At 43.4% G+C, this 16,482-nt stretch overlaps 2 protein-coding genes across 4 annotated transcripts; one reads left to right on the top strand and one right to left on the bottom strand.

Moving 5' to 3' along the window:
* The first annotated feature begins 1,231 nt into the window (after positions 1-1,231).
* Positions 1,232-8,867, top strand: LOC135251162 (cyclic nucleotide-gated cation channel-like). Its single transcript, XM_064328316.1, has 7 exons — positions 1,232-2,041; positions 3,807-3,920; positions 4,015-4,125; positions 4,574-4,750; positions 5,333-5,440; positions 6,386-6,492; positions 6,585-8,867. The coding sequence occupies exons 2-7, from the start codon at positions 3,814-3,816 to the stop codon at positions 8,009-8,011; spliced, it is 2,037 nt and encodes a 678-aa protein (XP_064184386.1). The 5' UTR covers positions 1,232-2,041; positions 3,807-3,813; the 3' UTR covers positions 8,012-8,867.
* A 1,208-nt stretch (positions 8,868-10,075) lies between these two features.
* On the bottom strand, positions 10,076-16,085 carry LOC135251163 (vesicle-associated membrane protein 7-like). 3 transcript variants are annotated; one of them, XM_064328317.1, is made up of 8 exons: positions 15,929-16,085; positions 14,808-15,055; positions 14,175-14,232; positions 13,612-13,749; positions 12,632-12,722; positions 12,421-12,488; positions 12,221-12,313; positions 10,076-12,128 (listed from the first exon to the last, which is right to left on the bottom strand). In XM_064328317.1, the coding sequence occupies exons 2-8, from the start codon at positions 14,951-14,953 to the stop codon at positions 12,060-12,062; spliced, it is 663 nt and encodes a 220-aa protein (XP_064184387.1). In that variant the 5' UTR covers positions 14,954-15,055; positions 15,929-16,085; the 3' UTR covers positions 10,076-12,059. The 3 variants fall into 3 exon arrangements, with proteins under 3 accessions (XP_064184387.1, XP_064184388.1, XP_064184389.1); XM_064328318.1 differs by lacking the exon at positions 15,929-16,085 and adding an exon at positions 15,592-15,724; XM_064328319.1 differs by lacking the exon at positions 15,929-16,085 and adding an exon at positions 15,137-15,155.
* Between the last annotated feature and the right edge of the window lie 397 nt (positions 16,086-16,482).

Below are 16,482 nucleotides of genomic sequence, written 5' to 3' on the forward strand. Positions count from 1 at the left end.
TTTTCTTGGTGCATGTCTCTTGATTTGATGGACATCGCACTTACAGCAGGAGAGACATGGAGAGATTCCGGTGTCTGTGCTGCTGAAAACCAGTTAGTTATATCAGTCCTGGAGATGTAACAATAGCACAGAAACATCTGAGACCACTGCGGAATCAAGATGAAAGACCAGCTGTGTCATTTAGCTGATCAAAGAGGACCTCTATTTGTGTGTATTTATTACTGTGTGTGTGTGTGAGCTCTGGAAAGATGAGGCAACAGAGAGGGAATTAAATGTCAACACAGGATATGTAATGAAGTTCATGGTGTATTTTATTGGCCAACTCAGTCTTATTCTGTTCCAGCCTTAAATATCTAACTATTTCTGTTTTCTCCAAAAACATGAAGTTATATTATTGTGCAAGCAAACCTTTTGACAGTCTGAACAAATCAGTGGATTTTTTTTATTTTTTGGTAAGAGTAGTGTGTCTCAGTGTCATTCCAGGCTAAAACACAAGACAAAACATATCACTACTCACGTTACTAGCATTGAGCTGTAACTTCAGACCTACATAGATGCCATAACAAGTGACTAGCAAAGCTATCCTGATTGAAAAACAACACACAAATTAATTAAATTCAAACCACACAAATTCTTAAACAAAAAGTATCTACAAGAGCATGCAATTGTAAGACTACATGGCTTGCAAGCAACGTAGCACAAGCTATCATAGCAGTCATACGTTTTGATTGTACAACAAAGACAGAAAAGTAAATCCATCCCTAAGAACACACTTCTCATCCTCTTCTGTTCTTATTTGCCCTCAAGTTTTTTAATGATTAGTCCACACCTTTCATCTCTTCTCCATTATTTATTCATTTTCTCCCTCATTCCCACAGTGGAAGCCCTAAAAATACCTCTGCACTGTGCAGTGGATTGTAGACTGTCTTGTTCTGTTGATGGTGTGAGACTTTTAAATGGAACACTGTTGTATGGGTGCCATTTATCTCTCTGAGTGTCTGTTGCAGACCAGTCTTGCTATTTTCAAAGCAGAATTTGACTGGCTGTGGCATCTTGCCAAAAGGCTCTGTGAGGACCAGCTGCAATGGGGTTCAGTGCATTTTTTCTGTGATTGGTATTGTGGAAATCACCAGCGAGAAGAGGTATGAGGATGATGGGTTGGGGGGAGGGGGCGGGGGCGGGGGGGTGGTTGAAGGGTGCACACCCACATACAAAATCAATTGCATTAGTATTGAAATCAAAGATGCAGAAACAAGTGGTGGCCACCGATTCTTCCATAATTAATTAAGAGCCCCCCCTCATCTTTCAGATGATGAAAGATGCCGCCTTTTTCCTGCCGCAATCAGCCCTCTTCAAAGGGACAAGGGCCTTCCTGAATAATGATGGGCTCCGTGCCACAAAGGAGAGAGCCAGGGAGCTGTGTCTCTCTCAGGTTTTCGAGGAGGATGCTGGATGGCCTCGCCCCTTTGGCCTCTTTCAGGACTTCCTCTGTGGGCAGGGGTGCATGACTGGAGCGAGGGAGCTGATCAGAGTCATGCTCGTTTTCCTTTAGAGCTGAGAAAGAGACGACAAGAGGCGCACGCAATCTAGCGTGCTCTGTGCAACCGAGGGCACTCAACAGCCTTGCCCCCTCCGTGTTGTCATTCCTCTTCCCTTCTTTTCCTGCTCGTCCCTCCATCATTGGAATCTCAGAATGTCCGGGTGACCATCAGAGAAGGGTAGACCTTGGATCAGCTGATGCTGATCTGGATACAGTGGACTGGCAGAGATTTGAAGAGAGGCACAGGTTCTGGGGAGAAGAACACCGATCTGGGGTCGGTGAAGCAACAAAGCTTTGAACAGGCATAAGTACTGGAGATAAGTGGACTCGCAGGAAACAGACCTGAGGAGAAGGAAGACCTGTGTCTTTGGAGATGCTTTTTCAGAAGGAGCAGAGGTCAAGCTCAGAGCTCTGGGATATAGTAGCAGTAGCTGGGAACTCATTTCTAGATTGGTGAAGTTTCTTCTCAGTCACATCGCCAGAGAACAGTGGAACAAGCTGGTGAGTACTCTTAAAGGCAGGCCTATTAGTATGACGATCTGACATGCACACATTGCACCATGCAAAATATATAGCAATAACAATGCTAGCCCGGCCATTCAGACTGAAAACAGCAGATTGAATACTCTTCACATTCATATACTATGCGTGATTGTTTGAGGTTGTAATAATGATCAGCCATTGCAGGGAATGGATTCTGCTCTTTTCACTTTGTGTTTATATGGGTAAGATGTGGCAGGTAGATTGTAAACCTCTTTGTAATGCTTGTTCTTTAAAGAAGAACTGAGGTTTGACTGGATTGATGTTGGGCCCTTGTTGAAAGGCAGGATCAGATTGACAGTACATGCTGCCAAGCAAATGACAAACCAATTCATTAAGAGCATGTCCGTTCCTTGCTGCCCTCCTACAATCTTCACAAATTGCTCATCTCCTTTACTTCCTGTCCAGCCTGGAGAATGAAAAATTAAGCTTGTTTACTTAGTGCGTCCTTAGCGCATTGGCACTCAGAGGCAGTGGTGATGTTTCATTTGAGCTTGGTCAAAGGTCTGCTCATGGTTCACGGTACATTAGTGGCCCAGTGTGAATACAACATCTTCTTCTCTTTGTCTTTTTATTTTCTGTCTCGCTCATTCCCTTTCTCCCCTCTTGAAAGGGGATGGTGGGGACATTAATCGCTACCATACCTGTTGTTGCTATGGATGCCAAGGTTGTTTCCATGGTTACAATGTGCTTTTCTGTGGCAATTGATGCAGACCGGATGTGCTGTTTTCTGGTCCTTGCTGCACCTGCTATCATTTACTCCTCCTTGAATTCAGAATTGCTGAAGTGTTGACCCCAATTTGGATTTTATGTCACAGAACAGCAGAAGAATCCTCATGCTCCTTCGGTGACTTAACTGCTCAGACACTGAACAATGGTGACAGCACAAACACAGAATCCTATGGATGGAGAATATACTTGTAATGATCCATTTTTGGATCTATCACTTCAAATGAGATGGATCTCATTACACCTAAGCCATTTTATTTGTGATACTATGCTAATGATTGAATATCTTTCTGTTAATACAGTCACTTATAGTGAGGTGGCTCTTGTCATGCCTATTGCCTTCTCGGTGTGGATAAGGCATGATGTAAATGTTTTGGTAGATAAAATGCTTTAACTCTCCCCAGTAAATGTGCTAGTCCTTATAATTCTACCCCTACATGGCTGGCTTGCCCTCCACATGCCCAGAGCAGCATGTTACTTCTTCCACAATTTAATTGTATTGATTATGTCTCTCCCTTCTTTGTTAATGTATTGCTGAACTAAAATGACTTGGTTGAATCAGTACATTTAAAGGCTCTCGCTCTTTCTCTCTTTCTCTCCTTCACTGTGTCTGACTTTTGTCCCTTGCCAAACTCCTCTGTTTCCCATTTCTCACTTGTAAGTGAATATTGTCATCTTTCTGTTTAACTCAAAACTCAAGAAGTGTTTGCTGGCATAACCCACTGAAAATTTCAGACAGTGGTATGGTGGACCAGTGAAGACACTGGACTAGTAACTGTAAGTTGCCTGTTTGCATTTCTCATGCACAGTTGGTAATGTAACTGTTTAACCTGAATTCCTTCAGCAGCCATGTAAATGGATAAAATGTTGGATGTAAACTATTTTCTTCACCTTGGGTGAGGATGTCTGTTAAGCACCTAAATGTAATTTAATAATGTGTACTGCATTCTAATTTTCAGGTTGGAGAGTATGCTACAAATATTTTGTGTTGTTGCAGTGACAGAATGACAGGCCAGGTGGCAGTAGAGAGCTCAGACCTGTCCACGCACAGGCTATCAGTGAAAACTTCAATGGAGGATGAATCTGACCGGGCAGACAGCACCTTCAGCCGGTAAAAGGGGGTCTGCATCAGTTTGATTTGGATAATGCTGTGCCTTATTGGCCTGTGTTTGTTGAAACCCTGGTGTCTATGCCCTTCTCTGTAGTGTGCCATCTGTGTGTGATGACACCTGCTCAGAACTGCAGAGGGTGGCAACAATCGAACCCCGAGGACTCAACTCCCCAAATTCCTTCAGGGGAAGAGGGGCCATGTCTCGGTGAGTGCTTGTGCCTTTTTGTGTATATTTGTTAAAAAAAATATATAATAATAATAAAAAATAAAAAGCTTCCAGAATTAAGTTTTATACAGTAGTTTGCACTGTGACTTTCAATTTGAGTCAGTGAGTGTATTCTCACTCTCACTATTGAATTCTTGGTGTATTCAGTGATCATTTCCTCCAGATTACCACAGGGAAAGACTTGTATTCGCTATAAAAATTTAGCATTACACACACATTCCTATTTGCATAAACAGGCAAAAACAATATTCTCTTTTCACTCCCTCTGAAATGTTGATGATGTTGATGAAATCCAGAGCATTGAGGTCTCTCTCTCTCTCTCACTATCTCTCTCCCTCTCCCTCCCTCTCTCTCTCTTCCTCTCCCTCCATCTCTCTTTTCTCTATGTCTCTCCCTCTGTATTTATTTGTTTCACTCTCTCTCTTAGGTTGGTGAGTATGGTGATCACTCTGCGTGAGTGGGCCCATAAGAGCCTGTTGGAGGAGGAAGAGCGGCCCGACTCGTTCTTGGAGAGGTTCCGTGGGCCTGAGCTCCAGGTTGCCCCCAGCCGCATGAGCACCAACCAAGGCGACGCCACAGGCTCCAACAGCAACAAGCAGGCTAAGTGCGTTTGAGTCCGTGTACATTCGATATGTCCGTGCCCTTTAACTGCAGAACCGAGTCTGTGGTATCTTTTGAAAAGATGAACTTAGTGATACGAAGTGATATAACTATTAGGTTACATCTCGTATGTGTCACTGCCATAGTTTTGTTTGAATCAGCATCCACAGACTGAATCATAGTTTATAAAGGGGTCACAGTTTAGCCGTTTTGACACCATTATAAGGATCACTGCACATCTGTCATTTAAGGAAGCAAAAGCCTGCAATGAATTGTTTTTTTTTGTGAATTTTTTAAAAACTTTTTTTAAAAACGTTTTTTTACAAATAATTACAAATATTATGTCTTCTTATTCACACTTAAAAGACAAAAGTGAAACATAATTTGAAAATGATTTGGTCCATTTTGAACAAGTTTTGATTATGGGCAGCAAACAAAACTAGCCCAACGTGGGTGACTGGTGCATTCGACCTCATAGGATTGCACTCGGTGCAATCACCATCAGATGTCAACCTAAAGTCCAGTGAGTGAATAAGTGATCGGAGTCTGGAATCCACACTTACATCCTGTCTTCTTCGGCCCACAGAAAGAAGCCAGATGTGTTTGTCATGGCACCAGCTGATGACATGTATTATCGCTGGTTGTTCATAATTGCTGCTGCCGTTCTTTATAACTGGTGCCTCCTAGTGGTCAGGTATAGTAATCCCTGTTTCTGAAAGTGCACTGAAATGTTGCTATATGCTGTGTATTATATACATGCATGTGTGTGTGTGTGTGTGTGTGTGTATTCAGTTACTAATATATTTGGCTACGTAAGCAAATATGAGTCTAATACAAGTGACTGCCATTTTTAAACACAGAAGCAGGGTGCGTGTTGCGCAATACGAGCCTCTACTAAGACAGTGAAGAGAAGCTTCTGGAACAGCAGCTGCCTCATTAAATTCGAACTATATAATAAGGGCACTGATTACTAATCACTCAGATGGTAAGGGCACAGACCTCTCTGACTGTGTCTGAATACTTTAAAAAAAATCCTCCATCACTGTCCCCTTGTCATCAGTCCCCCAGAATAATAGAACTAACTGGCTACCCTGTCAGTAAATGTCCAAATTTTTTAATATATAAAGGAAGGAAACATGGTACGTCCTCGTTTGCTTCCTTTGACAAGTGATATAAGTACTTATCCTTAGTGGAACGTACTTGAGCTATAAATGGTTGCAAATGACAGACTTTCTTTTTTAAAGCAAGCTAGTAATCAAAAAGTTTGGGGAAGCACTGGTGCATATGTGAAAGGAAGGACTGAAGAAAGGATACATTTTGTAAACGACATGCATCACAATTAAGGTTTATTTGTTATTTCTCATTTTTTACAATGGTCACCGCACACTGTTTTACAGATGTCTGAATTCTCACAAGTACATTGCACTGGTCTTGTTTCCTTATCTCCTCTACTCCTTCTGAAGTTTTTAGAAGGAAGCAGAAAAAGGAAGCACGGTAGGGAAACAAGGAAAATTTAGAAAGCATTTGAGCACAGCTACTGTTTTAGATTGCTTCTCCTTTTGCAGTGATGGTGCATGTAAATACATTGATGGTGCACTGTGCCATTTTAGTACAGTAGTTGCATTTTCTCTGCATTCAGGGCCTGCTTTGATGAGCTGCAGACCAATAACACCATCCTCTGGCTGGTGCTGGACTACCTGTCCGATGCTGTGTACATCCTGGACTCCTGTGTCCGGCTGCGCACAGGTAAGTTGTCTTTGCCAGACCCGTATAGAGAGACTCTCAGTCAATATAGTTTGGCTTATTATTCCCACCTCTTACACTTGTTTCTGCTGCAGGCTTCCTGGAGCAGGGTCTGCTGGTGAAAGACTTGTCCAAGCTGAGGGACCACTATGTCCGAACGCTGCAGTTCAAACTGGACGTGCTGTCCATCTTGCCCACGGACCTGGCCTATGTGGCCACCGGCATTCACACGCCCCAGCTGCGGTTTAACCGCCTGCTCCGCTTTTCCCGCATGTTTGAGTTCTTTGACCGCACAGAGACACGCACCAACTACCCAAACATGTTCCGCATCTGCAACCTGGTGCTCTACATCCTGGTCATCATCCACTGGAACGCCTGCATCTACTTCGCCATCTCCAAGTCCTTGGGCTTTGGCTCTGACACCTGGGTCTACCCAAACATCTCAGACCCGGAGTTTGGTTCGCTGGCCCGAGGCTACATCTACTGCCTCTACTGGTCCACCCTCACACTCACCACGATCGGGGAGATGCCCGCACCTGTTCGGGACGAGGAGTACCTCTTTGTGGTCTTTGACTTCCTGGTGGGTGTGCTGATTTTCGCCACCATCGTGGGTAATGTGGGAGCCATGATCTCCAACATGAATGCCACGCGGGCAGAGTTCCAGGGCCGCATCGATGCCATCAAGCATTACATGCAGTTCCGCAAGGTGAGCAAGGAACTGGAGGCACGCGTCATCAAGTGGTTCGACTACCTGTGGACCAACAAGAAGGCCATAGACGAGCAGGAGGTCCTGAAGAACTTACCGAACAAGCTGCGGGCCGAGATTGCCATCAACGTGCACCTGGATACCCTGAAGAAGGTGCGGATCTTCCAGGACTGCGAGGCGGGTCTGCTGGTGGAGCTGGTGCTCAAGCTCCGCCCCCAGGTCTTCAGCCCCGGAGACTACGTCTGCCGCAAAGGCGACATTGGCAAGGAGATGTACATCATCAAGGAGGGCCGGCTGGCGGTGGTGGCGGATGACGGCGTCACGCAGTACGCCCTGCTGACCTCCGGCAGCTGCTTCGGCGAGATCAGCATCCTCAACATCCAGGGCAGCAAGATGGGCAACCGCCGCACCGCGAACATCCGCAGCATCGGCTACTCCGACCTCTTCTGCCTGTCCAAAGACGACCTGATGGAGGCCGTGATGGAGTTCCCGGACGCTAAGAAGGTGCTGGAGGAGCGAGGGAGGGAGATCCTGCAGAAGGAGGGCCTGCTGGACGACAGGGCGGGCGGTGGTCTGGGCGGGGAGGAGATGGAGGAGAAGGTGGAGCGGTTGGAGGCCTCCCTGGACACCCTGCAGACGCGCTTCGCCCGGCTGCTCAGCGAGTACACGGCCACGCAGCAGAGACTCAAGCAGCGGCTCACCGCACTCGAGCGCCAGCTCCGGCAAAATGGCAGCGGCTTCCTGTCCGATGTGGACGGCAACGAGAGCTCCAACGATGCCGATGGAACCCACAGCGAGGCGTATATCTTACTCTGAGCACTGTTGTGCGCCAGACACCTAGACTGTTTACACCCTCATTGCACACATACATGTTCCATATAGTTCTCTCTTCATGCATGCACATGCAAGAAAATGGCTTAATTTTACTCACAACTTCAGTAGGGACTTCTTTATTGTTATTTGAGAATATTTTTTACTATCTTTTTGTACTCCTTTTATATGCTTGGCTTGTGTTGTGCTTGTGTTTGGTAGTACAATGCATAAATACAAAGAAAAAACATACCCAGAGCATAATATTCATCTGTCCCTGACCATGTTCAGTCTCCCAGTGACATCAGTGGCTGGTGCTCCCTTAAGACCTCTGTGGTTTCCATGGTGATGCAGAACTGGACTCACACCAGGGCAGCAACGCTGCAGCATGCTTCAGAGTCCTCACCGTGACCTTGAGCAGCACAGCAAGCGTCCTCTGCACTCCTCAGTGACACAGCTGCCATGTCACGTCTCTCAAAACAAAAGCAGACATTTATTTATTTATTCATTTATTTATCCGGAACTGAACCTAAGCCTCGGATAAAGCTGTCTTGTCCACAAACTGCCTGGGTCAACATCACATCGTCCATTATCACCAATGCTTTTCAGACCAGCCACGTTTCCAAAGCAGGCAGAAAGCCACACTCAGGCAAATTTTGATTAGTCAAAAATCAAAACTGTCTGATCCTTGTCTCAGAATGAGGCACGTATGGGCCTCAGCTGTGACTGATGAGCAAGGTGGAGAGGTTCTGTGAGTGGACTCAAAGAGAGCTTGACAGGACAGGCTCACAGGAAGAAAAAAAAGACTTTGTCCCAAAAATTTGAGCTCACTGTACCTGTCAAATCCTAAGTGACACTGTCACACGCCATGTATGACACCCCTGGGAATGGAGATGTGGCAGTACCGGGCAACACCGTTGTCCATCGCACGGAGAGAGAGAGCACACCCACACAAACATGAAATAAAATGAACGGACACCTTCACCCTTCCCCCTCACGGGTTCCGGGCAAAAACAATAAACTGAAACAACAAGCTAAAATAACAAAGACAAAAGAAAGTAAAACAGAGCAGCAACTTTTCAGTTCCATGCTTTGTCGTTGACCCGCCTTCCTGGCAAGGTCCAGCTCCTCCAGCATCCCAGCTGAGGATTGCTTTCTTTTTCTTTTGTGCTCAAACTAAAGCGAAAAGAAAATCATAACTGCGCTCTCGGCGTTATCTCCCGGTCTTGGCCCCAAACTGTGGAGAGCAGCACACCTTTAAGCACCTGGGCTGATTAGTTAACGCAACCCAGGTGCGTGTGCTCTCTCCACCAGCCGGCGCAGCCGAGACCAATCCGCCTCTTCGGTGGACCGAATGCTACAGACACTTATCATTGATCAAGACTGATGTAATGTGCATTCAATGTCCGTTCTGTTGTTATTCCAAGGATAATTGTTTTGCAGGTGAATAATATATTTTTATTTGCTATAAGGTTTTGTCCAGTCCAGTATATGCATGTGTATATCGAGACTAACTTTATATAGTGAATGCAAGTCTGCCCCTTTGGTTATTTTCTTACAACCACTGATAGATGTATATGTCATTGTCTCCAGGAAAAAGAGTAAGTGGCTTTCATTTAAATTGAACACCATCGAGTAGCATATTAAGTCTATGTCATTCTGGGTCACCACAAATATCATCACAAACAGAAATGATCTCTCCTCATAGACTGTACCTATCCAAGCTTACCTGAAAAAAATATGAAATATTCTCTTTTTGAAGAGAACATATGAATAACAATTTGTGTCAATAAAATAATGGTAATCACTTTTGACGTTGTGCATTATTTATTGTCCCTGCAATTTTATTATCCCAATATGGCCTCATAATCATTATGAATTTGCTGATATTTTCATTTTTTTTTTATTTGTCGTAAATTTCAGTGTGGACACATTCATCGCCACCTTGCTTATGACTGCGTGCAACCTTCATTGGAACTTTTGCGAGGGAACAGAAATACATGGCACCCAAATAAGCCCTCATGTCCCAAAGCTTTCAGCACCAAATAAAACAAGCCATTTCTACAGTAGTGGTGTTTATTTTATTTATTTATGAAGAATATTTTCAACAGGCTTGCAAGATGTCCAAAATCCCACCAGCAATATCATCTGTTAGCTGATTGAGCAGAACCATGACAGTTGAATGACCAATAAAAATCCCAAAATGAAAATGAGCATAATGCTGTTTTTAGAACAAGTCTCTATTCATGAAGAAAAACATATACATTACCTCAGTCCAGCATGTCACTTTAATTCAAAATACAGCTTGTTGAAGTTAATACAACTTCATGAAAAAAAAAAAAAAAAAAAAAAAAAAAAATGGCAACTTGACCTCATTTGCATAACTTCATGTTAAAGTTCACCATGTTTCACCTTTGTGAATCCAGGACCGAGGCAGACGTGGTCCAACAGCTGAGACCTCATAGGATGGAACCAATTTTACAATTCTGGCCTTAATTAAGAAAATAACAGCAACAAAAACAGAAATTGAAAGCCCCCCAGTATGAAACTTTATGAGCAGGGCAATCACTCAAGCGGAAGTCAATATGACCATATGTGCACCAGTGTGAGGCTCCTCCTTGGTCACCAGCTCATAACCTCAGTCATTTCACAACACATCAATCTCCCTCCCTTTTACTGCCATATAATATACTGGTAAGTCGGCTAAAAACCGCACATCTTATGCCCAGCAGCTCGGTTCACATGATCTGCATGGGATCATGAGAAAGGGCGTTGGGCCAAAATAATGGGAACTGTGGCTCCATTTGGACTCATGACTTTACTCGTCTGAAGGTCAACTCCTTAAGAAAATGAAGCAGCAGGAATGAAACGCAGTGAAAAGTGCTATTTCATGTTGAATATCAACATACCGCAAAGCTCTGTACCTGCATGTAAGAGGAAAATGAGAAAACAAATGAGATATCACAGCATTCTGCTTTTGAAATCAGTGCATTATACATGTGTACATACAGTATACATTCAGAAGCATAAAATGGAAGATATTTATATGCTCTGGATAAACAGCACACATAAAAAAGTTGCATATATAACAGTTTAATACAATGTGATGTAAGTGTAACGTCACATCATATATTTCATAAACTGCTAAGTAAAAATAATTGTGGGGAACTAACATTAAAAAGAAAACATACCGATTTGCCAATGGCAATTTGACAAATGTGATGTATGAAATAAATAAATGAGCCTAAATGAGCCTTGCTCTTCTGAAGGACAATAAGCCCAAGAACAGAACAGGCTGCGCCAAAGATTTTTCGATTTTCCTCAGTATGCCTTGAGATGTAAATGTAAGTTTGACCACACATAGACAGTCAGGGTTACGGGTGATGAATTCATGCTGTTTGAGGTAAACCTGACCCAGGAACTGACACCATGTATAGGTTCAGAATTAGACTGGTGCAGGCTACTGACCTTACAAACTTTGTAGAGGAGAAACCTCAAATCACTACTATTTTGCAAAGTGGACTGTATATTCATGATGATGACAGCAATACTGTAGTGACCGTGCTGATGGCAGACTGTTGAAATATCAGTAGAATGCACACTATCTTTAGTAACACAAAGGTGAGAGCCCTCCGGGAATGAGTGAGGATCATTTCAGATGATTTCACCACCACTCAACAAATTATTTTGTCTACCACAAAACTGGATTCTCAGATTAAGATTAAAGCCTAGACTCCAGAATAGCTCCCATCTTACCTAAATGAGCCAAAAATGGCCAAAGTGAGGCTGAGTGAGTAAGCCTATTCTTACACCATACGTGTGTGTAACATTTTAGAATGTAGTGATGATCGCCTTAGCATTGGTTAGCATTATTGACCAAATGACTTCCATGCTGCTTCTAGTCCGTGCCTAAGGCAGGTGTGATCTTGGACCTTGTGTGGTGAGGACAGGAAGATCAGCTTCAGTTCAAGTATCTGGTCTTGACAGTGGTTGGTTCCCCTGGCTGAAGCAGGTATGGAAGTGTCCCTCCATGGCACCCCCCCTCCCAGCCTCCCTACTTCTTCACACAGTTGGGCCAGCTGAGTCCTCCACAGGCAGCTGAAGTGACGATGTAGAGCACCACCTGGGGAGACCGACATACACCTGTTAAGTGACACAGCACCTACTCCAAAAAAGAACTCCAGCTGTGTCCGAAAAGACAAGGCCAGCACTCACAATGGATACGCTGACGAGGATGATGGTCAGCTTCAGGTTCTTCATGCACATGGCACGTGCCAGGTTACGGCTGCTGGTTTTAAAGGTGACAGACTGGCACCAGAAAATAACACAAAGAGAACAAGAGACAGCATCAGTGCTACAAGTTAATGGCCTGAACAGAAACCATAAAAAATCTGGAGAACGTGAATACTACCCACAGAGTCCACAAGGTTCTCGGTCTTGTCAATCAGCAGCTCAATCTTCTCTCCTCTCTGAGCCACCAGGTCTATGTGGAGACAGTAGTAAGGGAGATCAATTCAGAAAGCAAAATATGATAATCTTCACCTATAGGAGTATAAACACTACATTTCCTCAGCCATGTGAAAAAAATCTGAAATAACAATGTTCTATTCATTCACTCCTGCTTACCGATATTGCGGACCATAATTCCCTTTAAGTCATCCACCTGTGCCTGCGTGTCTGTCGCGCGATCTGCAGCCTGTGGATCCGAGTGGTGCTTCTGTTGAGGGTAGGGGGTTAGAGAGAGTAGATTTCACATCATTTGAGACCCTGAGACAACCTTTACTTTAAATCACCGGGTCTGGCTCACAATACAAACCACAACTGCATTCACTAACCCCAGTGCAAATGACCCAACCTGCCGCAGAAAACTCTCAAAAAATTTCTCAGAAGTAAAAATAAGTACTTATTTTACCTCAGTATTAACTTGAAGGGGAAAAAACACACAGAAAATCTGGCCCAGTGGCAGCTTTTTGGGTTGACACCACGTACAGAGATCTGCTGTGAGTTAGATATTTCCCAGAGTGCATTGCCCCCCAAGGCAATGACTGGTGTCATGCTTGAATCACGGGACAGTGTTATAAAATACTCTATCATGAAACCAAAGACCTTGGCCTCCTTTTAGTTTGGGGAATAATACACCAAGCTAATCCCCCCACCCCAGATTTAACCATTCCCTCATTTAAAGCTGTGTTCAGGCTTGACATCTCAGGGCAGTGAAAAAAACACACGCTCACAGGCCCTCTGTAGAGCTTAACCAGTTCTAGTCCCTTGCACTGCCTTACTACAGCTAATTTTGGCTTGCATTAATAACTTCTTGTAGTGACAAACAGGTACACAATCTGTGGCAACTACAGGTGAGCTTTAACATTTGTATAAATCAGCTCTGAACCAATTACGTACAAGAATATTAAGTACGAATGACTATAACGAATCATAGCGCTATGATAAATTTATTGTAGTACATTTTCAACTTCTATGGACATTTATTTCTCCTAGCAAATTGTCAAATGCAAGCCTTATTAATATTGATCACAGGGAATTTCAGGTATGGTCAGGTGGGCCCATGATGACCAGTGGGTGGGTGTGCATGTTTCTGAGCCACTCACCATCTGAGCAGCCAGTGCACTGGAGAATTCGCTGTTCATGGCATAGGGTAGGGCCGTCTGGGCCCGAGAGCCGTAGGTCGTCTGAAAACGCTTCTTCACCTCGCTCAGGAAGTTGAATGCCCGTGACCTCTCAAAGTCCTGCAGTGGAAAGCAGGCTTAGCGCAGGAGCTGTGCCAGCTGGCCTCATTTACATGCATTCTCCATATTCATTAAGACAACCAAACATGAAAGATAGTCAGTCCAGGCAAATAACCTGGCTAGCCAAAGCCTTTCATTCGGTGTTCCCTATTCATGACTGATAGCATTAATAGTCCTTAGATCGGTCTCAGTGCTAAAGGGAAATATGCACAAGCTCATTGGTATTCATGTGCAATTCTGCCATGAAAAGGCACAACTCAGTATTTCCAATGGAGAACTGAGTGTCATATCTAGTACTTGCAGTCATTTCAACTTGCTATTTATAAAAGGTCAATAAACATTCCTCGCAAAGCACAGCCCTGCATGAAAAACTGGAACTGCAAGTGGAAGACTGAAAGTGACCACGAAGCCTGGCTGATACTCACATCGTCTGTGATACACAAGTAGATAATTCTGTCATGACAGATGTAGTGGAACAGATAGCTACAGATAGGGAGGAGAGTAAAGCTATGCATTAGTGCCAGTCAAAACACAACACACAACATATCGCAATCGTATATAAAAATATAAAACAAACACAAAAGCCAGGTTCGCTTCAAGCTTATGATCACCCACTGGACAAAAAAGAGAGAGCAATGGATGAAGCCTACTGCTCTTGTATGTCAATCTGGAGGATTTACTTACCTAAAACCATTTTATTAAAGAAGTGAGAGTGAAGTTTCAAGAACCTGACAACAGGTGAAGCTAGAACATGCTGTCAATCATTGCCTAGTTTGAGCCAATCAAAACACCTTGCTTTCACACAGCAGAACAAAATGACTGGTAGAAATCACATAAATTTTTTTGTGAATCAACGAAAATGGATTTCTGTTCGCCTAGATCTACATTTTTAAAGTCAAGCTATACAACTGAGAATGAAAATACTGCTGTATATACGGGTTTGAACTGGGACCAAATCATACATCACAATGAAGGTGTGAGGGTTGCAAATTCTAAATTTAGCAGCCAGTCCTGCATGTAGGAAAAAGAACTTCTGGCCCAGCAGAAAAGACACTCACTTGCCATGGGAGTAGGTTAACTTGTTGTTCTCTGACGGTATTTTAGCCAAGATTTGCTCCGTGACCTCCAGGAAGTTACCACCACACCATGCATGTTTGGCCAGGACGGTGGTACCTCGGGACACCACCGCAAATAGGATTGCCATGGCAACAGGTAATTCCAGCACTGGTCATCGAAGGAATGTGGGCAATGGCGTGAAGGGGTTGGTCAGAGCATAACTCAGAGGCTGAAATTGGTTTTTAAATTGCTAGAACATAAAAAAGAGAAGATATTCTTAAAATTGTTAAAAACTGACAGGCATGAGTATAACTAGTTAGTTGGTAGTTACCTTCACATATTTTATCGCAATAGACTAAGATTACTAAGAGGTTAGCGTTAAAATAAAAACTCGTTACACAAAAAATATATTTAGCTAGCTCTATCGTTAGACAGACAAACTGCTGCTAGCTACTGTGAAACTGAACATCCATTATGGAACAGCCAATGTGTAGTCAAATAAATAACGTTAGTTAATAGTTGCGTATGGTATTAGATTGCTAGTTAGCAAGTGTCTCGATCAAGGCAAGAACAAATTATGTATATAACTCAATTTGCCATACGTCGACGTAGGATAACGTTAAAGTTATAACGACAAAGAGCTAACTAAGCTCTAGATATCCTTGCCAAGCTAATGAAATGCTAGATAGCAAGCCGGCCCTTCCTTGTGTCATGTGAGGTGATTTACTGAAAGTTCACGTTAATCACACACGAATGTATCGATAGACAATCTAGGAAACAATTTACCACGGTGCACATGGACTAAGCCATGTTGCTCTGTTGTTGTTGGGGACACACGGTTTGTAACCCAACGTTTAGCTATGTGGTAGCTAGCTATTAGCCTTCTGGAATGTCACACGTTCGCTGTCATAACGCTATCTGCTTTCGGAATCACAGCTACGTGTCAACAAGCCAGGTATCACAAGTACTACTGGACTAGTATAGCTAAAAATCATTAGACTAGTTAGACTAGCTACACTATCGAACAGCACTTAACAGAAACCAGAGTTGACGCGTTGACGTCAACCACCACACATCAGATACTGACAATACACTTTGAAATATTCTGTAAAGATCTGCCTACCTTCGGTTTAAATCCAAATCGCCAGTTTTAGCGTGTGGCAACCTCAAATGTTTGCTGCCCAGTCACCTTCTGTTAGTGTTTACCACCAGTCTCTGGCAGCCGCATCTACACTGCGTGAGAACTTTCACTCGCTACGAGTGTGGGATATGTAGTTCAGAACTGTGGAGACTACAATAGGTTATTGATGTTTTCTCCTCAAAGTTTTGACCATGGTTTTAACCTCTGTATTCCTACTGTTAATGTTTTAAGGCAGAAAATAGCAGAGAGAGGGAAAGGGAGAGAGAGAGAGATAATTGTATGAGATTATGCATGATTTCCCTAACGGTATTGTGCCATTTTGGCTCGTGTTTTCTCCATTCGAAATAACAATAAAGTATAACAATATAGTCCATTCAATGTTACATAATGTTTGCCTTCTGCTCGTTTAAATTCAATGAGAGACAGAAACCTATTTCAGAGTCCTATGAATACAGATACACTACTTTACAGGCATTTAGCAGACGCTCTTATCCAGAGCGACTTACACAACTTTTACATGGTATTTTACATTGTAT

This window comes from Anguilla rostrata, chromosome 3, assembly GCF_018555375.3.
Source record: "Anguilla rostrata isolate EN2019 chromosome 3, ASM1855537v3, whole genome shotgun sequence".
Taxonomy (NCBI): domain Eukaryota; kingdom Metazoa; phylum Chordata; class Actinopteri; order Anguilliformes; family Anguillidae; genus Anguilla; species Anguilla rostrata.